This window comes from Passer domesticus, chromosome Z (genome assembly GCF_036417665.1).
Source record: "Passer domesticus isolate bPasDom1 chromosome Z, bPasDom1.hap1, whole genome shotgun sequence".
Classification (NCBI taxonomy): Eukaryota; Metazoa; Chordata; class Aves; order Passeriformes; family Passeridae; genus Passer; species Passer domesticus.
Genome location: NC_087512.1, coordinates 47,588,984 through 47,603,522, shown reverse-complemented (window position 1 = coordinate 47,603,522; position 14,539 = coordinate 47,588,984). Strand labels below are relative to the sequence as shown.

General features: G+C 36.3%; 1 protein-coding gene across 4 annotated transcripts in view; it reads right to left on the bottom strand.

Moving 5' to 3' along the window:
- Window positions 1-14,539, bottom strand: part of LNPEP (leucyl and cystinyl aminopeptidase) — a 52,780-nt gene that overhangs the window by 13,255 nt on the left and 24,986 nt on the right. For all 4 annotated transcript variants that reach the window (XM_064402950.1, XM_064402953.1, XM_064402952.1 and 1 more), the window contains 6 exons: window positions 13,172-13,310; window positions 10,352-10,483; window positions 8,083-8,203; window positions 7,105-7,259; window positions 6,684-6,797; window positions 1,273-1,404 (listed from right to left, as the gene is read on the bottom strand). In XM_064402950.1, coding sequence (XP_064259020.1) covers window positions 1,273-1,404; window positions 6,684-6,797; window positions 7,105-7,259; window positions 8,083-8,203; window positions 10,352-10,483; window positions 13,172-13,310 — 793 coding nt within the window. The remainder of the gene's footprint in view (window positions 1-1,272; window positions 1,405-6,683; window positions 6,798-7,104; window positions 7,260-8,082; window positions 8,204-10,351; window positions 10,484-13,171; window positions 13,311-14,539) is intronic.

Below are 14,539 nucleotides of genomic sequence, written 5' to 3'. Positions count from 1 at the left end.
ACTTTTCCATTAAAATTATATAGAAAAGTTTCAATCAAAGACTGTCAGAATTTCTATCTCCAAAGTTAGCTGGCTACACACATAATTGTGCCAAATCCATAGCTTCCAGAAGCTCACCAAAAAGGGAATTACTTGAGACAGCACCTCTGAAGCACGAAACAACAGCCATGCCTTTTGATAAAAGGAGAGAATCCAAATTCATTTGGTAACCATGGTAACCTGAAAATCACACATATCTTTTCTTGCAGCTGAGAGAGCAGAGTCCAAAATAAATGGAAGCACATCACTACATAAGTCTATTTGGCATCCCAGACTATTCAAGGATGCCAGACAGCCTGTGTTGACCAGCTGAGACTTGCAAATGGAAGTCAGAGGAAACAAACCAAGACTGTCATGGGAACTGCATTCCACTGAGCAGAGGAAGATATAGTATTTGACTATTTTCTAGCAGAAAATAGTAGCTGTCCCCATGATTTCTAATTAGATGAAAGTACAGGACAGTGATGAAAAAAAATGCCAGCTAATCTAAAATAAACAAACAAAAGGCTTTCCTCCAACACTACCAAAATCTGGTATCTAAAACCTGAGACAATGTGAATAAAAATTTTGCAAACACAGGTATTTCTTCTCTCATGCATTTTTAAGCAAGGCACTGAGATGCTTTAATAACATAAGCCTAACACACAACTCTCACTAGACATTAGAAATAATCACGTTTCAGACAACCAGGATATGCAGTAAAATAATTTGCCTTCAGAGGCAAGCTTCCAGTTCAGGATATCTCTAAAATACTGGAGGTTTTTTAAACCAGAGAGAGTAAAAGATGGAATGATTACTTTGGTGTTTTGTTTTAACTCTTTTTTTAATCACTTGTTACAGTCTGCTACCAGAAGAATATATGCCTAACTGGTTACGTTGCTTCATCTATTGGTTCCCCCTCTTCTGTCTTCATGAGTAATCTCCCTGTTTATATGAAAGAACTTTGGAATAAGATGAGCAAAAAATTCAGAGTATTTACCTGCAGTCCACCTTGTGCTCAAGCTTTCAACAAGGTGGCAAGTAAGGCAACAAATACATATACATAGTATTTTCCCAATCAAATGCTACATAGATGATCAAAAACATTATTGAGAAATCCTGCATTATTTGAATTGGGTGTAAATAACCTCCAAAGGTCTGTCAATACATGCCTACTTACTTGTGATTCCACATTCATATTTTCAATACCCAATGTATCACTTTCCTAATATTTTGGAATATTTTTACAGTTACCTTGATGTAAGAAAGAGCATCAAACATTTCTTCAATTTGCTCTGAAGACTGAACAGAAGAAGAGACTGGATGTGAAGAATTCAAGGCATCCTTCATCATAGCCTTGAAAATTAAAGTAAGGAAATCTTCATCCTGGAAGAGGAACATTTGTAACTGTTTAGGAAGCTGAAATGTACATGTTAAACAGAAAAGTAGAAGTTGTCTCTGCTTTGCTCCTCCATTGCTCTAGGCAGCACAACAATTGTCAGGATATCATTAATAAAAGCTACTATTTCCCTGCCACATTTTAGCAATGCAATCTCACTTTTGAGTTTGCATCATTATACAGCCCCTGTCTCAGGCAAGCATGTCAAAGGCACTAGACAAAAATGCACCTTCTAAGTAAGTGTGTGTCAAATTTAATATTAAATTTCACCGCTGTTTTCGGTTCATTTACAGGAGATAGGGAATACAAAAATATGACTTTCATGTAATGAAGTCTAGGGAAATTATTCATTATAGTAATGTTTGGGAAAATGTAAACAGCAGCTTCTCTAGTGATGACCAAAATCTCTTTAGTTCTTTTCTTCTAGAATGAGGATATAAGAATTTAATACCTTGGTACCAGAACAAGAAAACCCTAAACACTGAAAAGAAACTGATCATATTGGTAGTTGTCCATTTCATTTCATCAAGGCAAGCAAACAATTCTCTATACAGCAGAGAGTTAAAAAAAAACCCCAAAATCAGCAATAATAATAACAACAAGAAAACAAATCCACAAAAACCCTCTGTGAAATAAAATAAAAATAACTGTTAAAGTTTAACATGTTAAGGCAATTCTTCTTGAATGGAGAAGTTCTGGGTGATATCTTTTATTTTCACCAAAACACATTCTGTACCACCAAACAATGAAATGAGATATTCATCAAGGCAGCTTATCAGACAGCTTTTGGAATGAAGTACACAGATGTGAGATGTGTTCTTCTAAAAAATGACACTATTTTGTGTATCACCCTCAGCACATACACACCCAACAAGCAGAATGGTGACAATCCAACTGAGCAACCAAGCTATGCCAAATGAAGAAGTTTTGAAACATCCAGTGCTGTGTAAGAATTCTACTGGACCAGGTTAGCAACTCAAGTTTCTTAATACTTTTAAGAGTGATTTAAGAACTCAAAGTCTCACTTCTCCAGAATGCTGAGAAGAATGCTGTCTATCAGGCAGGAAACAGTCAGTACAAATCAGGTATTTAATCCCATAACTAAGGCAAATCATGTGAACACTCCTAGAAGTTGATTTCAGGGCTCAGGTATGTCTTCTCCTTGGAGATATCTCTATCCAGAATGAAAAATTAGTCTCTCCACTACCCTCTACATTTAATTCCACTAACCTTTGTTTATCTGTCCGTCATTCTCAGTGAAAAGAAAGTTTTATAGCAGTAGCTGATATCCTTTCATTGGAAAAGAGAGACCAAAATTTGAATCCATCATGTTTTTCAGTGCCTGAAAAGCTAGGTCACTTAGTACCTGAGCGAGTTAGAATCTTTCTGATATAATAATGTAGTGATTATTTACTATCCTACAGCCACATATGTGAACAGAAATACCTGTAGGAGTAGTGCTTTGTATTAAGTGTAACTCAATGCTATCAAAATCCTTTGTTATTTTTATGCCAGGTCTGCTCATTTGTGAAATTCAAACTGATTCAGACACAAGCAAGTACCACGATGACGGGAAGACACGTAGGGAAAGAAAACAAAGGGAACTTATAACAAAGAGCATTTAGTTATGAAGAAAAGACTATTCAGTCAAGGCAGAAGAGATACAACAAAGTTTTAAAAAATGTAACAAGTAGCAGGAGCACAGCAGTTTGCAGAAAGAACTATTATATAAGCATTTATCTTTGAGAGAAAAGTCTGATGTTGCTATTAGGGAATTGATCACGAATATTATTGCTTAGCAAGCCTATTAACAAACTACACTATATAATTATAGTATTATACTATTGGCTTTCCAGGCTCACACTATTCTAACCCAATAGTGAAAATATTATAAATGCTATGTACACTTTTTATAGACGTCTGTGGTTATACCACAACTGGGGACTGTGTTTCTTTCATGTGCTTACAAATGGCTCATTGAACATACATACAATCTCATAAGACAATCCTTGACCAGCAGTGCATCCCAACTGTACCAACGGTGAGCTTCAGGATCACTGAGGACATCCCTTCATCTCTGGCTAATAAACAGGTTAGCAATGCAGTTGGGTAATTCTTTCATAAAACAGGCAACAATATCTCTAAACTAGAAGCCTTCCATAAAGACTGCTTATTATGCATAGCAAAGGAGCAAAACCTTCACATTCAGGAAAAGAAACAAATACAACTCCTTATATGCGAGAAAACTGTCACTGGTACCCCCCTAAAGGCTCCTATGACCTCGATCACTAGAAGTGAGTGGGGGATACTTTAAAGCATGTCAAACACATACGCCTGAGATTGACTCAGATGAATTTACAACATGGAAAATTATATATTCTGCATTGCAAGCTTTTCATAATTCCAAAGACATAGTACTCCCAGCTGTAAATCCTCCAGCAGATGCTTCCCCTGCACCCACAGCAATGCTTTCATTCACCTGCTTTGCACGTGGAGGGGACCACTGGGGAGGAAAAAGAAAGCAAACTTGTAAAAAAAACATGTTCTAAAATACCATTGCAACAGCTGAAAATTATGGCTGCAGCGCCATCTAATGACAAAAAGGTGCTAGACCAGCCTTTATTACTGATAGTGAATTTCTGCTGCTCCCTGAGCCAAAATACTTTTTAGATACCTGTAGAAAAATGCTTTGCTTCAAGATGTTGAATTGCTTCATCCTTTGCCTGTGGTGTACCAAGGCATTCACCCTCGATGTGAGCAACTTTTCTATGAAATGGCTAAAGAATTAAGAAAATCTGTGAAAGAGAATGGTTTGCAATCTTCCTATACATTAAGACCTACAGAAGCTACTGCAGAGAGCTGTGATATGCTACCTGATGACTGGAAAGCTTTATTTAAATATTTCCAGATTTTATGATAAACAGCAAATGAAAAAAGATTTTCCCATGATGCTTTAACAGATTGTCAGTGACTTCTTTATTATAAAGATTTGCAGAGTGGACAATGGCTAGGCCCTGTGCTTTTGTTAACATGGGGGTGTGGTTACGGCTGTGTTTCTCTATCCATAGGAGCTCACTGGCTACCAGCGAAGAACACCAAACCCACCACGGAAGGGATGAAGACTTGAAGGCATCACAGATTGAAGGTTTGGTAATCAGTTGCAATGGGTTTGGGCACAACATATGTAACCCTTTTTATCATTCTCAGTGTATCCTCAATGAATGTGAAGGAAGCATGGGTCCCACAACTAAATACCAATGTTAGGCTCACATCAGCCAAAGCAATTAACCAATCTGCCCTTGTATACCAGACCTAGTGATCCATTTCAAACACGTCTGGTTGCCATCCCTTTGTCGGAGGACAAACAGACCAAATTATACAATCAAACAATTCCACATGATTGTACAACTCCAGGTAAGCATAGATCCTTCATGGTGTTTGGGATCACACCAGTCTAATGCCTGTCAGTCTGTGGGATGGTACCTGGGCATTGCTAATGGAGGCATGAGAGAAGTAACTAACTTCCCTGCTGCCACCCTGCAGCCTCAAGAACTGGATGTACCAGGCTCTATAAAAGCTCCTGTGTGTTTTGAACTTAATTATGCTAATGATCCAAAAGCAGAAAACACAGGGGCTGACATAAATGGCGATGGCATTTATTGCAATGCTTCTACGTGGTGCAATTTTACTACTCCTTCACAAATCACAACAGAGACACGTGCAATAATATGCCTGGTAACATATTTTCAATATGTGGCAACAGAGCATGGAAAGGCATTCCAAGTAATGCAGTGGGAGGTCCATGTACTTTTGGTTGTTTGACTGTTGTTTCATCCCAGTCTGAAAACTCTAACTAAATGGACACTCTGACATCGGCAAAATAAACAGGATGCCGAGTCAGTTGACCCTGACAGTAACTCTGAAGTTGAATTCTGGAATAGTGCAAAGAGATTTTTCAGTTCCTTAGTTGAATCTATTGATACTGCACATGTCACAAACACAATTAATAAATCAGGTTGTTGGCTTGCAAAAGAAACTAACACTACTAGTAATGCTTTAACAGGATTGTTAAGTGATGTCAACTCAGAACGTAAAACAACACTGCAAAACAGAGCAGCAATAGACTTTTTAATGTTAGCCCAAGGACACAGATATGAAGACTCCCAAGATAATGTGCTGCTGTATGACCACCCCAAATCCATTCAGAAACACATCCAGTAATTGAAGGAGCTATCTGGAGAGCTGTGGCAAAACCAGGGATGGGATCCTTTGGCCTATTCTCTTTGTTGGGAAGATTTAATTTTGGACCTTGGGTCAAACATGTTGTTGGTTTAGCTGCAGTAGGACTCATAGCGTTTTGGATGATTATGTTAAGTTTAGCATGTATTTCCTTGTGTTCAGTTGTTTATCCAACAGAACATAAAGCATGTAATGGTTATGCAGACACATACCGTATTTTGCAATACTTAGTAAAAAAGAAATGGGGAGACATAGGGAAAGAAAACAATGGGAATCTGTAACTGAGAGAACAAAGAGCATTTAGTTAGAAAGAGAAGACTATTCAGTCACCAGAGATGTAACAAAATTTTAAAAAATGTAACAAGTAGCAGGAGCACAGTAGTTTGCAGAAAACTATTATATAAGCATTTATCTTTAAGAGAAAAGTCTGATGTTGCTGTTAGGGAACTGATCACACATATTATTGGTTAGCAAGTTTATTAACAATTATACTATTGGCTTTCCAGGGTAACGCTATTCTAACCCAATGGTGAAAATATTATAAAAGCTATGTACACTTTTATACCACGACTGGGGACTCAGTTTCTTTCATGCGCTTGCACTCTCAGGCATATTTAATAACCTAAAGCTTCATAGGTCTATTAGGAAAAGCAGAAGTAGACAAACTTGTTCAACAACATGTCTGCACTTCTAGAAAGATTTTAATTTATAATTTGATATATAGACATCTACATGTTTTAACACCTGCTATTTTGCACAGAATACTTTAACCTTCACAAAACACAGCAGTCTGCCTGTAGATTACTACCAAAAAAAGGCATTAAAAAAAATTTAAATCCACAGGAACAATGTACCCTTCTCAAAGTCACTTCCAGTATAATAAAATGCCAAAGCAGAGATGTAGCAAGATCTCAATGATGCACAAAATTAATTTTAATATCAGTTTATACGTATTAATCATTTATAGGCAACAATAAAACCAGATAATAGTGAAGGTACTGTAAATGTAACTACAGAAATTACTTACTGAACGTAATTCTGGAAATACCTCCTCCATGGCAAAGTATTCCATGAATGTGGCAAATCCCTCATTCAGCCAGAGATCATTCCACCATTCCATAGTCACTAGGTTGCCAAACCACTAAGAAAGACCAAAAACATCATTATTTTCTTAGAATTAAAATCAAATGAGAAGTACTCCATTCATCCTCTGCCTTATCTAAAATGAAGGTCAGTCAAAACCACAGTAAAGCCTTTGCAGCAACAACTCCTGAAGCACGGCATGAGAGTTGAACTCTGCCTGTTGTGCTGTAGAAAATATACCTTCAGCTTTTCTAAACAGATACAATGCACAGTAACAGTGAGGAGCGGAGTGAATTTAAGGACAGAATTGCACTTAAAAAACAAAGAAATGAAAAAAGAAAAAAATAATCTTCCCAGACTAGTACCTGATGGGCAAGCTCATGTGCTATCACTGCAGTTATTAGCTTTTTATCCCTCACTGAAGAAGTATTTTTGTCAAATAAGAGTGTTGTTTCTCGGAAGGTGATCAATCCCCAGTTTTCCATTGCACCAGACTGAAAATCAGGAATTGCTACCAGATCTGGAAAAGATGTCAAAGAAGATTTTGAAAATTGCTAATTAAACCAATCTTATCTTTCAAGCCCACCTATTATATGAGACAATAATTAAAAAATTAATTATTTAAACCCTGCAGTGTGGACATACACTCAAATCTGAGGTACAGAAGCCCCACAGATTTATAATTATGTTTCTCTAGCAGTACTCTGACACAAACAACTTAACAAGACCCTGCCTAGGGATCCTGCATGAGCAAAAGTAGCATGGCAACGAGATGACCTGAAAAGTACATACTGAAAAGTAGTGTCTTAGAAGACTGCATTTTACTATCTTTCCAGTCAAACTAATGCATGTAGAGGAGTCAGGCTGCAAATCTTGCAGTTGTGAATATGGTTCACAGACTGAGAATTTTGTCACTACTAAGTGGAGTAACACCAAAGAAATTCTCCTGTGTAAATTTACGTAAAAATATAAGCAATCTGTCTCCAAATGCTCACAAAAGCTTTCCAACTTGGGACTCAATACTTGCAGTCAGATAAACATAAACTTAGTTTTTTGATGTATTTAATAATTGTAATTTTTTTTAAAAATGAAAATTCCCATGCATTTTTTCAGATCAGAGTTTCCTCTGAGTTTTTTTTATGGTGGTTTTTTGGGGTTTTTTTTGTTTTGTTTTGGGTTTTTTGGCTGGTTTTTTGGGGGGTTTTTTTGTTTGTTTGTTTGGGGGTTTTTTGGTGGGTTTTGGTTTTTTTGTTTGTTTGGGTTTTTTTTGTTTTTTTTTGTTGGTTTTGTGTTTGTTTTTTTGTTTGGTTTTTTTTTGTTAAAAAAAGTCCTAAAGAACTTACCTAATTTTTCAAGAGGGTATTTCATAAAAAAGTATTTTTGGTAAAATTCCAGAAGCTTCACTGCTGTGTCTAGCGCATACCCAACTTGGTTTAGATGCTGCGGTATGGCATAAACAGATACCTAGTCCAAACAGAGAAGAGAAAATATTTTGAAACTCATAGCTACAAATGATTTAGAATTGAAGGAGGAGCTGGCAGGAGTTCCTGAAACAGATAAGACACATTTTTGCAAGTACATACACAAATTACATAGAGTAGTTACAAAGCTGCTCATAAAGAGCTAATTTTTCTTACTAGAGCTTATTAACAGGTCAAAATACAGGGACGTTGTCCTGTGCATATGCAAGAACAATTCAAGAATGACAACTTTAAGGAATGTGTTCAAGAAGGGTCTATGTGACACAAATTTTAAAATCCTTCATGAGCTATTAAGTGACCCTCCCTGTACACCTCAACCAATCTTTAGTCTATGACAGCATTTATAGTATGACAGCAGTAGTATAATCTGCAAGAAATTCTCTCTCTCAAAAAAAAAAAAGGCATAAAGCTCATCCCTATCTAAGGTATGGCCACATCAGACATGATGTAAGAAGCATTTATGTCAAAATTGAGAGGTTACAATCTCCCCCTATTTATGTTGAATTGTCTGTATCAAGAAAACATCTTTGATTCGGTTACAGGTACACTCACATTTAGGAGACCCTTTCCTACACAAAGAAATGCTTGGAATATGGACAACCATATTCCAGTTCTATAAAAAAAGAGCCACTCTTCCTGTGCTATAAATTAGTTCAACAAACAACATTTCAAACAGATGGAAAAGGTCATCTTTTAATTTTTGAGTCTGAATGAAGTACATATACATAAGAATCCAGTCCAGTGTTCCTGGAGTACAAAAGCATAAGCACGAAGCAACTTTACTTCAACTCTGCACTATATTAAAGCTTTCATGACAATAGACTTCTGTGTGAAGCTCAAATTCTTTGGCTCTCCCAACCACAAATAGCTGGAAGCATTCTGAGTCTGTATTTCCTGGGAAATGCCAATATATGCTTCTTTTTTACTGACTTCCTTGGCCTGCTGGACACTGATGAGTCTACTTTAGACCTACTAAAACCCTGGCCTTACCTGGTATTCTTACGCTTTCTCCCTTCATGGTAGCAAGTACTCTTAATAAGATTAAAATAGAAATAAATTTTTAAAAAATGAATAAATTAAAACTAAAAAATTAAAGGTAAGTAAAAAGTATTCTTACTAAATTTAGAAGTTATCTGCCTCAAAGAACTGACAGTAGTCTTACCAGTGTACAGTTCAAATACAGACCTGAATAAAAGCCACAGGCAAAAAAAAAGAAGCGTAGCAATCTGTTCTATTCATCTTTCATTAGAAATACTTGTCTAAATCAGAATCAAAGCCTGTCTTGCATCTTTACTTGTGTTTATTTACTGGATTAAAGAGAGAGCTTCTCCTTCTACAATACTATTCCCTCTGGCTTTTCCTAGGTACATAGGCACTTCTGACATTTCACCACAAAGGGGCAGTTTCTGCTAACAAGCCATGAAAGTCGTTGCTTACATGAAACTTATGCACTTTCTAAAATAAGATTCAGGAGCATCTACTAATATTACCACGATTATTCTTTAGTTTCTCTAACTGCACACATTATAGAGATAGGCCATACCCTTGTAAAGGACAACTCAAGCAGGACCCACTCTTTCATGTTTGGAACTTGGGAAAAACAAAATGAAATAATTGTATTTAAGGGACTAAATGCTGATTTAAAGTCAACCTAAATTTGCTTTACTGTAGGGCATGAGCTTTTCAGTTAAGTTATCTTGGCAGGTACAGAAAATTTTTGTGGCACTGCTTGAAACCATGTGTAGGTGTTCCTAGAAATTTGTCACATTTCTTTACACCCTCGGAACAACTCCTGGTTTGTGTGACATTACTGTTCACAGACGAAGCACTGAAGAGTTTAAAGCTGCCAGCTCTGACAAGCTCTTAGGAATTTTACATTTTGTAAATTTCCACTTTTAACTGATGCAGACTTCCTTGTTGTAAAAGTGTATTCAGTCTGATATCACATCAGTCCACTTTATAGCATATGGCTTTTGTCCCCTACCTATGATGAGCATAATGAAACCAAGAAGATAAATAAATTTAAAAGAGACAGAATTTGCTTTTTGGTTTGGGGATACTTTTGTTTTGTTTAGTAGCCTGGTCACCTTGGGAAGACTGAAGCAGAACTTAAAGTGCAAAGAACACATACCAGAGTCCCATTAGTTTCCCTGCTGATGTTTTTCAAGTCTGCAACAACAAAAGCTACTAGATAGGTGCTCATCTTCAAACTCACAAAAAACTCATCCTGAACAATTCCATTTGTCACAGGTGTAGAGGCTTTCTGCAGGGGAAATGAAGTATTATTAATGCAGACAAAAGAACTAAGTCATAAAATAAATCAATATTAAATAATTTCATGCTACAAACAGTTTATAGGCACACTTACATAATATCTTTATTTTTTTGTTATATTTCAGAGGGACTGATGATACTCACAATAATGTAACAAGCTTAAGAAGACATGAAACATTTACACTTACATGTACAAAAATTATTTGTCAAGTTTTATTATGTAATATTACCAAACAACTACTCTGCTGGAGAAACTAATCTAATTTGGGTTGCATTTAAAGTTGCAGTATAATCCAAAGTCAACATATAGATCAGCATTGATTCAAGGGAGCGTTAGGCTAGACCAGAGACACAGTTCAGCATAGCCTACTAAAAATACTGGTGTTACATCAGTTAAGTATTTGTCTCTTCCCATAAGTCTCAGCAAAACTACGTAACCAGACATACTTACTATTTTAAAATCAAACAAAATATTCATAAAATGCACTTTTACAAATTAAAAAATAATGCATTTTAAAAACTGAAGAAAACCTAAGACTTCAGTTACTTCAAAGCAAAAAGATGCCCAGCTTAACCATACACTGACAAAAGCGACTGTCTGCCCAGTTTTCTGAGCACATAGAAAGATACCATATAGAAGTAGGATACTGTACTGTACCTCAACTCACTTTCTCTGTAGTTTTCTTTAATACTAGTCCTAGAAAAGCAGGCTATATGCCTTTAAGTACTTTTCTATGTATTCCTTCACAATCATGAAATACAAAAAGAACAAAGCAAAATTTTTAAAACCACTATAGTGCAGAATACTAAAGGTCTGGAAAGATGAGTTTATAAATTCTGAAACTTCATATATGATTTTGTTTTCAGAACCCAAAAAGATTTAAAAAACAACAATAACCTTAGTTTAAACAAGACCATTTGAAACCCAACAATGTTTGGTTTGTCACTACAAATTTAACTGTCAGCCTTAAAGAAAAATGGATTTTTAAACCTGAAGATATAACCACTATAATAATTTAATCTGACCATTACATATGAGCAGAATGCCATATTTGAATTTCTCTAGTGAATTCATAAATTTCTGCCTTTATTACAGCTTTTGTTTCATAAGGAGATGACAGTCTATTTAAGAAAATCTACTGCAGCTGCAGATAAACTGGTTTGAAAATTAGTTGTGCTCATTAAAAAAAAAAAAAAAAAAAAAAAAAAAAAAACACCAACACACCCAAACCAAAAACAGGAGAAACAAAACCACAAAAGGTAGCTCTACAGGCCCAAAATACACAGTTTATTTCTAGCCTTAATCCATGTCAGACACTATATGTTGGCAAGTTAGTGATGCACACACTAGCTGACAAGGCCTACTTCTGAGATCTCTTGGTCGTGTAGGTATAGATGATTATTTCAGCAACATCTGCTGCACACATCACAAAATATTCTGAGTTGGAAGGAATCTACAAGGACCACAGAATCCAAGTCTATGGCCCATACAGGGCTCTAACCCACAGCCTTGGCATTATTAGCACTTTGTTCTGACCAATGGAACTAATTGTGGGTGTATGCAGCAGGGCTAAACCATCATTTACTTTCTGTACCTGAAGAATTTGGGAGGCTGTTGAAAGACGCCTTAGCCACTTGCCCAGCTACTAGCAGAGGGAAGTGAGTGAGCACCCTTTCTTTTTTACATAAAACAGAAGAGAAGTCCACCAGAGTTCATTTCTTCTTGTATTGCTAAGAATCACTAGAAATCCAAATAAATGTTCACACAGTGTGAAAAGATACTATTTCATAAGGCTGCAGTTATGAGGTTGGTTTTCAAAAACAACACATCTGCATCAGCACCTGAGCTTTAGACAGCTTCCTGGAACCCAAGCTGCACAGTGTACATAAATGTACCAGAAACACCAAAGGTGTAATTTTCTCATTTATGGATTAGACCAATGTCAGTATTGAGTTTCTTCAGGGTGATAAATGGTGGTAATGTTTTGATGAGAGAATACCTAGTTCAGACACAGACTAGGTAATGTTAGTCTTTCTTGTCTGTCTAAAATTAAATTAGGCTTCTATAAAGGTTTGTCAAAGGCATAAGAGCATAAAACATCACCATAAAATTCAGATAAGCTCTTACAAGACTTTGTCTGAAAAATTCTAGCTGAAGTAATGTCAGATTCCTCATTCACATTCTGGAGCTGACTCTGTCTGTGTTCATACCACACCTCCCCTCATTTAGCCACAGAAGAACACCCTTCAAGATCAGGTGTATCTTTCACATAGACTGGTGATAATCACACAAACTACTGCTGAAGGTACTCCAGTACTCTGCACATGTGCAACAGCATCAAACACAGAAAACTTGAAAGCAAACTTTAAGGGCTATTGAGACCAATGTCACCAACAACATAACCTTTGCAAAATAAAAGTTAATTTAATTTCAACAGGAATCCTTCGGTCATTCAGTGGTCTGTCAGTAACATCCTATACTGTGCAATGCATTGAACAGGTGTTTTCTCTACAAATTTCAAGTCTTGAGAACCAAACAGTTGATAAAGTCATAGTTTATAGCTTACCCACTCAGGTAAATCCCCTGGACATTAATGCAATAAAAATGCAATCACAAACACTGAAATGGATTACCTAGGCAGCAGCTCTACTAAAATTCCCCTACAAAAGCACGTACCTTTGGCATATTTGACAGAGTGGAAAGTTTCTCATCCCTTTTGATCTTGATTAAAAAAGTAGCTTTAAGTGCTGGTTCATCAAAGCATGGAAAAGCAGACCTTGCTGCCAGAGGTTCAAACTGAGTTGCTGCAAACCACCTAATGGGAAGAGTGGAGAAAAGTGCAAAGTAAGAATTATTAAAAGCATAAATGTCAGTTTAGCTAGGATAGAACAGTCATTTCCCTCCCAAACACTCTAAGAGTTTTTATAGGAATAACTTTTTGAAGACTGGTTGGGCCAGCCAGAATAAATGTTTTATTCACAATTTTTTCCTTAAAACCAGTAACATACCCATTTGAGGAGTAATCTTCTTGGCTATTTTTTGCTTTCTGAACAAAGAAGAATACACCTGGAATAACTCCCTTACAAAACAATTGCCAAAATATAAACCAGCCAGTTTCCAGAGAAAGGAAACAAAAATAAGATTGAAAAATTAAATTAGCAAGCATGCCTACGAAATAAGAATTAGGAAACCTCTGCAACAGATAGGACTGCAAGGAAGTTTTTTCATCTAATTGCCAGGCCATTTCCTGCAGATGTTCTCACAGTTCATCTAACTGTATGCCTGCTCCCTGTGCTGGCTAGTAGCTGGATTCTGTCCAAGTTCATGTACTGTCTTGTCTCTAATCCAACAGCTATTAATATCACAAGAAGACTTCTCAGGAGTCTATCTTCCTTCTTCACTCTTTTTATACTAACTAGCCATGGAAATTACAGCTTTTGATGGAGAGCATCTCTGACTCCCGCAGCTGCAAGACAACACACAGTTCAGCAAGTCTACTAACTGAAGTATTTACTAGCGCTACATGGGGAAGATGGTACACATTGTGGGGTTTTTTTATTTCCTTGCTTTTTTTTTTTTAACCTACTGCCAAGCTACCCACAAATGTTTGGGCGGTTTATTTGTTCTGCACCATGATTTGAACATTTCTGGATATACAGCTCTTCTGAGAAGGCACAGTGCTGACAAGTCACAAGATTAAACTGCATGTCTGCTTTCAATTTCTTACTCTTTGTTTCCTCTGACAAATTAATGTAGTTTCACCACAAGATTGTGCAGAAGAAAAGCAACGAATAAAAAACCATTCTGCGTAAAAATATAAATAAGGCCAAATTTCTTCACTTTTATTTTGGTTTTGGCAACAAGTGAGTTATTTTGCCATTTTGTAATTTTGTGTTTTTGTGATGATATAAAAAATATCTAAAAGAAAGTAGAACTAAACTAAAGAAAATATATTTTCTTCCAAAATCAACTGACAGTTTGAGTCTTATATAGAAAGTACAGTAACAACAGATGTTATCAGAGTAATCTGCATTTATAAAACTA